The sequence below is a fragment of the Sapajus apella genome, unplaced genomic scaffold (assembly GCF_009761245.1).
Source record: "Sapajus apella isolate SASKATOON/1434 unplaced genomic scaffold, GSC_monkey_1.0 scaffold423, whole genome shotgun sequence".
Lineage (NCBI taxonomy): Eukaryota > Metazoa > Chordata > Mammalia > Primates > Cebidae > Sapajus > Sapajus apella.
This window is the reverse complement of record NW_022437359.1, coordinates 43,019-51,780: the sequence shown is the minus strand read 5'-3', so window position 1 is coordinate 51,780 and position 8,762 is coordinate 43,019. Positions and strand designations below refer to the sequence as shown.

The 8,762-nt window shown below is 37.7% G+C and overlaps 1 protein-coding gene across 5 annotated transcripts in view; it reads right to left on the bottom strand.

The window, feature by feature from the left end:
* Window positions 1-912: 912 nt before the first annotated feature.
* LOC116545888 (clathrin heavy chain linker domain-containing protein 1) overlaps window positions 913-8,762 on the bottom strand; it is a 47,393-nt gene continuing 39,543 nt past the window's right edge. For all 5 annotated transcript variants that reach the window (XM_032272298.1, XM_032272299.1, XM_032272301.1 and 2 more), the window contains one exon: window positions 913-1,299. In XM_032272298.1, coding sequence (XP_032128189.1) covers window positions 1,121-1,299 — 179 coding nt within the window. In that variant the 3' untranslated portion in view covers window positions 913-1,120. The remainder of the gene's footprint in view (window positions 1,300-8,762) is intronic.

Sequence of the window (8,762 nt, the reverse complement as noted above, 5' to 3'; positions counted from 1 at the left end):
GTCAATGGCTCATAGGTGCCTCTCCTCTACAGCAATTGTTGTTGGCTAGTGCTCCCACCCTCTCCAGGCAGCTCAGAGCCCTTGACCGATTGACAGAAAGAAACAAGAGGCAGGCCCTAGCCTCACAGAACAGCTCTGTATCATGGTTTATGCTCCAGAGTCATCATAAGCCAAAAGTAGACTTTTTCCTGAGGCCACATCCTTGGTTGGCTCTTTCCCCTTCTCTGTTCTGCTTCACTCACTCCCTTTTAGGTATTGCCTGAGAAGCCCTCCATCTATCAATCACAGGCATCCAAATTCCTGTCTCAGGCTTTGGCTCTAGGGAACGTAACCTAAGAGAACTCTGAACAAACTTGCCAATCAGTACTGAGACCCAGCTCCAAGAAGCCACCTCCTGCCCATCTGTGTTGGCTTGTATGTTCTAAATGCGACCTCAGTCCATGTCCTTCTGGCTTATATGTTATCTCTGGGTTTACCTTTATATCTGCTCACATCCTGCCTAGAACTAGGTTCCTGCCTTTTCCCTCCCAGCAGAGTGATACCCACCAATTCTCTATCTTCATTGCTCAACTTACATCCACCATTAAGTCATAATGAATCATCTTGAGAACTGTCAAGAATCAACTCTCGATCTGGGCTCATTGTGACTGGGCCTCATTACTCCATGAATTCTTAGAAAACACTTTTTTTTTTTTTTTTTGAGACAGAGTCTCGCTTTGTCACCCAAGCTGGAGTGCAGTGGTGCGATTTCAGCTCACTGCAACCTCTGCCTCCCAGGCTCAAGCGATTCTCCTGCCTCAGCCTCCTGAATAGCTGGGATTATAGCTGTGCGACACCATCCCAGCTAATTTTTGTATTTTTAGTAGAGACAGGGTTTTACCATGTTGGCCAAGTTGATCTTGAACTCCTGACCTCAAGTGATCCTCCCACCTCGGCCTCCCAAAGTGCGAGGATTACAGGTATAAGCCACCATACCCAACCACTAAACACTTTCTGATTAATTGCAATAGGGACCTGAAGCAAATGTACAAATAATGTATTGATAAGAAAATTATTAATATTTTTAGAGCAAACAACTTTATAACCAAATGTCAAAATTGAGTTAAAAGCTTAACGTTGCTTACCTTTCCTGTGTAACCCAATTGATAACTAAATCTAACCGTTTTTCTGATAATCCACATTTGATTCCTTCCAGGGTTAGAGCTGCATCAACAGGACATCGAAAAGCATGACTTGTGATAAAGAGGGCCTCAAAAAATAAGAGTAATGGAAGAGGCTTTCCTCTAATTTTTCCAACAGCTACAGAAAGAAGAAAATTTTCTGAGTCAAATACTTTAAGAAATAGTTTGCTTTTTCTTATTTCATATTACTATTTTCGTGCCTTTGGTTTTTGAAAACTTTAGCCATCTAAAATTATACATTTATAATTTTTAACACATGCTTATAAAGTTTATACTTTGGATAATAACTAAATGTCACGTGCCAAGTGAAGATGGAGGCAGAGACTGGAATGATCTGCTACCAGTCGGGGGAGGCTAACAATCCTGACAATCCTCAGAAGCCAGGAGAGAGGCATGGAAAGGAACCTCCCTTAAAGCCTCCAGAAGGAGTGACCCCTTGACATCATGATTTCAGACTTCTGGCCTCCAGAGCTGTGAGAGAGTATATTTTTCTTTTAAGTCATAGGATTCTCCTGTTAATGATGCCAATTTGCTATGACCAAAGAAAACAAAAGGTGCTGCTGCAGATACACAGAGGGTAAAATTCCTAATACAAACTATCCTGCTCTAATGACCAGTCAAATGAGGCATATATAAAACTGGACATTTAGAGGTATATATTTAGTCTAATATACTCTAACTTTGAAAATAATTCAAGGAGAATGACAAGTTAGGATCCTGAAATTTACATGTAGACTCAGCCACTGACCAAATAAAGTATGTCAATTTCAAATCAGCATGACTACAATTCACTTCTTTATTAAGCTGTATGTACACTCAATGCTTGAACTTGCAGGGGAGGAAGACTGTCCATTTGAATTCTTAATTAATTCATCAGACTATTTTCCTTTTGTGAGCAGAAAATAATTTTACCACCATAACTTATTTCCTAGATTTTTATTGAACTCTCCTCCTCAAAGTCAAGTGAGACATTTTAGAGAGAACAACTGGACATGGGTGTCTTACAATTTTGAGAACAAAAAGACCAGAGCCTGATATTTGCCTGGAAAGTTTAAAGGTGAAAGGCTAGATTGAGTAAAGGGAATTAAAGTACAAGCAAATTCTACTTCGACAAGATTGCATGTTCCTCAAGGGTGAAGGAGATTCCATGGAAGGCAGCTAGGCTGGTTGTCTTGAAAAGGCCCTCTCAGAGAGGTCTGCATGTGGGACCAGATAACTCCACTAAAGAGAGTCTTTGGGGGCACACCCTACCAGAATTAGCTAAAGGGGAATCATAAGCAGCCAGCTAAAGTAATACCCCCCGAATCAATAAAAGGCACAATGGAAAGTCCCCAGCTAAAAAGCAAAGATTAAAGCAGTCAACTAGGAGCCAACATGGGGCATCTGCCGCACCCAAGAAACATCAAAGCCAAATGACCACTGCACCTGTTGAGAAGATCTTTCCTGTCCCTTACATAACCCCACTGCAAAGCTGCCTCGTGATTAGAAGAGGAGGGAGTAGCAGAGTAAAGAAGAAGCAAATATGTCTCCTGAGCCTCAATAGGTTCTAGAGCCAAATCAGAGCAAAACCAGGGTAAGGGGGAAATTTTTAATTCAACAAGCGATTATAGTTTCTATTTAGTTTAGGCTAGACTTTTGGGTATCTAAAAATAAAACTATTAGTATCTGAAAGTGAATGAAAAGAAGCTATGTGATATGACCAGTATATTGTCCAATAAAAGAAATAGGAAAGTCAACACAGCCCTTTTAAAGGGCAATGGAGAGGAAGAATAAAGTTGTACTCTATCAAGTCTAGCTTGAACTTTAGACTCTATCATATCTAACTGATCTATGATTCAGTTTCATAGATATCAAACTTGGTAAAACCAGGTATGAAATAAAAAATTGATTCTGGGTCTGATTGAGGATCTACCAACAAAATGTATGGATTTTCACATACAGAATATATAATACCTATTTTTATTGTTCACAGACTTTTAAACTTACTTCTCAATTCTCAGATACACTGTATTATTAATAAAATTAATTCTGAATAAGTGGCATGGTACTAAAACCCCTAAAGCTTATATAGTGCTTTGAAATTATCAACTGATCTTAACCAATGACCCTAATAAGGTGGGTATCATCAACATTCCTAGCTTTCTTTTTGTTTGTTTGTTTGAGACATGGTATCACTCTGTCGCCCAGGCTGGAGTGCAGTGGCACAATCACGGCTCACTGCAGCCTTGACTTCCCAGGCTCAGGTGATCCTCGCACTTTAGCTTCCTGGGTAGCTGGGACTACAGTCATGTGCCACCACGGCCGGCTAATTTTTTGTATTTTTTGCAGTGACCAGGTTTCGTCATGTTGCCCAGGTTGGTCTTGAACTCCTGAGCCAAGCAATCTGCCCACCTAAGCCTCCCAAAGTGTTGCTATTACAGGCATGAGCCACTGCACCTAGCCAAAATTCCTATTTTTCAAGTAATAAAACTGAATTTCAAGGAGATAAGGTAGCTTGCCCAAAGATCACAATGCAAGTGTATACTAAAGACAAAATTGAAACAAAAGTATTGTGCCTCCTACGCAACATTTTATAATGTTCTATTCTCTTCATGTTTTGTGATTAATTAAATATGTATATATTTACACACATATATGATAGAAGAAAATAAAATATTTCTTATACCTACTATAGATTAACAAGATTAAGCACAATTCAATTAGACTTTGAAGTAAAGATGGTAGACTGAACACACATATTCAATCTTAGTTCATAAAGTCATTAAAGTAACAGTAAAGAAATTTCACAGAGCAAATTTAAAAGGAAATAACCAACACAATTCTGAAAGCCAGAAAATAGAGGGTGGCAACTAGCGTAGCAGATTCTTAAAAGTTTGATTCCTAAACTGTCAATAAGGAAAACCAAGAAGAAGCAATTCAATACACACCAAACGACACATAAAGTCTCAGGAATTGTCAGCACCAGGAACCTCTGTAATGAAATGAACTAAAACTAGAAATCTTGGCTGAAAGACTGTTTAAAAAGCTATCCCTCACCCAGTCAGATGATACCCCCTTCCAGTACCTAGAAAAAACTGAGGCTTATTTTCTGAAAAAGATAAAACAAAAGGTGTCTACATGAAGACAACAGGCACAGTTGAGGGTAGGAATACAAAACTGTTAATATTCCTTCTTTGAATTTCCAGAGAATGTTCTTCGTATCACTAAAATCACACTACATGTAAGCTCCGTGTTGTAAATCATTTGTGAAGGTTTTATTTTCTGCTGTATCCCAGCACCTAGAACAATGCCAAGCACATATCAGAGAACTAACTTTGTTGAATGAATGAAAGAATAAATGAATAAACAAACGAATAAGCTAGTTCCACACTTGTCTGCCTCTTCATCTCTCTTTTCGATTAGACCTTTATCTCATTGAAAGGATTGGGTCTTACTCATCTTGTATCTTAGTACCAAGGTCATAATAGTTTAATCTACAGTTAAAAACAGTCTATTTATAGAAATTTTCTGAAAATGTTATAGGAATGTACTGCTGTGAACATTATCAGAAGCTCTGTTTCTACCAATGATACCATCTTTGAGCTTTAATATGTCTTAAAAACTAGGTTTTATACAAACTTTTAAAAACAGAAAGCAACTGTCTCAAATATAAGTATTTTAAGATTTAAGTAATTTTAATCTAGTCTAAGCTATCAAACTTGAGAGAGGCCTTTAAAGATCTAAGACTCTGAAAACATGACAGTGTGGCTTACGTGGACTACTGATCCTGGCTATATTTTTCCCTCTCCTTAGATAAAGTAAAACAGCCTATATCCACATGGGAATTGAGTCTGAATTTCAGTTATGTATGTGATTCAGGAAGCCAAAGCCAAGAAATTAACAAAGAGCAGCTTAAGGCTGTTGAAACATTAGAGACCAGGCAGAGACAAATATAAAGCCTTTCCAGAGAATACACACTAATCCCACAGTAGGGGAGAAATTAAGATCACAATATTATAATTTTTTAAAGTGTACAATATTATACATAAAAATTATCAGTCACACAAATCACATGAGCAAGAGTGAGGATATCCAATAATCTGGAGAATTTATATACTTCAGAACTAGAAACAACTGACTATAAAAGAGACTATAAAATATCTATGTTTGGGTGGGCACAGTGGCTCACGCCTATAATTCCAGAACTTTGGGAGGCCAAGTCGGGCAGATCACTTGCGCTCAGGAGTTCCAGACCCTCCTGGCCAACATGGCAAAACCCTGTCTCTACCAAAAATATAAAAGTTAACTGGGTGTGGTGGTGCATGCCTGTAGTCTCAACTACTAAATGGTTGAGACATAAGAATCATTTGAGCCCAGGAGGAGGAGTTTGCAGTGAGCTGAGATCACACCACTGCACTCCAGGTAACAGAGCAAGACTCTGCTCCTGCCAAAATAAAAAAAAAAAAAAAAAAAAAAAAACTGAACTCCCAAATTATACTGAACACAAAACCAAGTTTCAGGTAGCTTATAAACCTAAATGTGAATAGCAAAACTATGATATTTTCAGAGCAGAAAAAAGAAGAATGATTTGGGATAGGGAAGGACTTTTACATAACACATAAAAATAACCTCAGAGGAAAAGACTGATACATTCCACTACATTAAAATTTAAAACTTCTGTTCATCTTAAGATATCATAATGAAAAAAAAATATTTGTAACTCATTTTAATTAACAAAAGACTAATATTCATAATACATAAGTAACTCCTAAAAATCATTGAGAAAAATATAGACAATCCAATAGCAAAATGGGCAAAAGATCTTAAGTACTTCACAAAACAGGAAATCCAAATACAAAGATATATATATATGAGCTGGGTACACAGGCTCACACTTATAATCCCAGCACTTTGAGTGGCCAGGGTGGGAGGATTGCTTAAGGCCAGGAATTTGAGACCAGCCTGGGCAACATAGCAAGTCCCCATCTCTACAAAAAAAACTTTAAAAGTTAGCCAGGCATGGTGGCTCACAGCTGTAGTTTGAGAGGCTGAGGTGGGAGGATCACTTGACCCCAGAAGGGCGAGGCTGCAGTGAGCCATGTTTGTATCACTGCATTTCAGGCTAGGTGACAAAGCAAGACCCTGTCTTAAAAAAAAAAAAGGTATATATATATATATATATATATATGCCTACACACACACAGACACACACACACACAAACACACACAGACACACACACACAAACACACACAGACACACACACACACACACACACACACACACATATGAAAAGATACTCAGTTTCACTGGTAATGAGGGAAGTTCATATTAAAACCATAATAAATTTACATAACCACAAGAATGATAAACATTTAAAGGTCTAACACTCCCAACTATTGTCAAAGATATGGAGCATAGAAAATCACATACTTTACCATTGGAAATATAAATTAATACAACACTTTGGGAAAATGTTTGGCATTCAAAAGCTGAAGATATGTATACCTTAGGACCCAGAGAGTTCAATCTTAGACACATATCCCAGAGAATTTTACATATGTGCACCAAGATATATTTTCATAGCAAAATTTTTTATAATAGCCCTAAACTAGAAACCATCTAAATGTCCATCTACCAGAGTAGATAAATACATTGTAGTATATTTCATTCTAGAAGGTTTAAAATAAACCACAGCTACATGTAGAAACAAGGCTAAATTTCACAACTAATGTAGTGAAAAAAGACATAAAACAATATAATTATAAGCAATGGTATAGTTCAGGAGCACATGTGATATTTAAGAACATATACAGTATAATTCAACTAACATTTAAGTGGAGTGGATTGCAAGGATATGATCCAGGAGGCAGGGATTAACAGAGACCATTTTAGAAGCTGCCTATCTCAGTAAATATAAAAGACATATTTTTATTTTCATCATTTCCTTAAAACATAAGTGAATACTTAAGGCAAAAATAGTAACAATGTATATGATAATAGCACAAAAGAAGAAAGGTGATGGTAAGGTTCATGCATCATATGTAGAGTAGTAAATTATTAATTCAAGGTAGACTCTGGCAAGGAGTGAATATATAATCCTTAGAACAACAACTAAAACAATAATACAAAGAGGTATAGCCAAAAAGCCAAGATAGAAGAAAAGAGGGAATTCTTAAAAACTACTCAATTTATACAATATAAGGTTGAAAAGAAGAAACTAAGGAACAAAGAACTGATGAAAATAATTGGGAAAAATATAGCAAAATGATAGGCTTAAAACCAAATATATCAATAATTTTGTTAAATAGTTATTATGTTAATTATGTTTAGTTATAGCAAATGAACTAAACATTCCAATTAAAATACAGAGGTTAGGACTCCTGCTTCTGGCATGAAACAACCATGAAACTAGATAAAATATATAAAATAACAGCCTTTAAGTCATTGGACATAAGGTAGAGAAGGACAGTGATCCTTGAAAAGTGGGGGAAAAAAAAATCAAGGTGAACTTGTCAGGGTAGACCCCGATCCCACGACGGATGAATAAATTCACTCAGACATGGAATACACTGAAAAGGCAAGCTAGGGGTGTCCGTGGCCTCTTACCCAAAGGAGTTAACGGCTGCTGCCCCCAACTCTCTGGCCTTCCTGGCCTTTATTCAACACACATTAAATGTCAAAGGCTTTGAGTCAACACCACTATAGGGTAAAGATTAAAGGCCAGGTTCTGAGGCCTAAAGCAAATACCATTAGAGGGTAATTAACTCTACTGACACCCCTAGTAGGAGGCAGTCAAGCACGGATGGGCAAAGGATGGTCTTAGGACAAAAAGCCATTAGATGAAGTCCTTTGCATTCCCCTATTAACTGCCTTATGCTTCAAGCCTCAAGATAAAAGAACTAACCACCTTCAGCCCATTCTTTCATCTGAAGGTATGTAAACCGCCTGGCCTTCCAAGGGTGTTTTGTGACTGTTTCCTATAACTATGCCTAATATTTTTCCCTTAACATTTTTTCCACCACCCTGACTGAACTACCACATGATCCCAACAATAGCCTCAGTTTATTGCCTGGAGAGAGTTTCCAAGCCAGAGTACAAAGATGGGGAAGCCAGTTACAGTCTGGGTTCCTGAATTGAGGACATGGAGCTGGAAGTTTGGAAAGGTCAATGCATATAAAGATCACAGGTCAGACACCAGAAAAAAGAGAGCTACCTAGAGTAAGAGCTTCAAATATCTGTACAGGGTCTCCCACAGGTCATCAGCTGAGTACTGATTAGCACCTACTGGTGAGGAAGCTACTTAAGGCCAGGGAAAGAACTACCCAGAAGGATTAGAGGGACTAATCCCTAGGCCTCAGAAATAGCTGAGAATAACTCTTACACCAGAATGGAAAACTTCATAATTCTCAAGTATCAGGTAGAACATTCAGAAGGGTTATGCCTCAAACCAAACACTGCTCCAGTCCTGCCTTACACAATTTGGAAACAAGCACCAGAAGGATCATATTGTTTCCAAGTAACTTACTATATCCTGGAACAAAGGTCAAGAAGAATTTACAAATACAAAATCCAACACACATCAAGGTAAAATTCTTAATGTC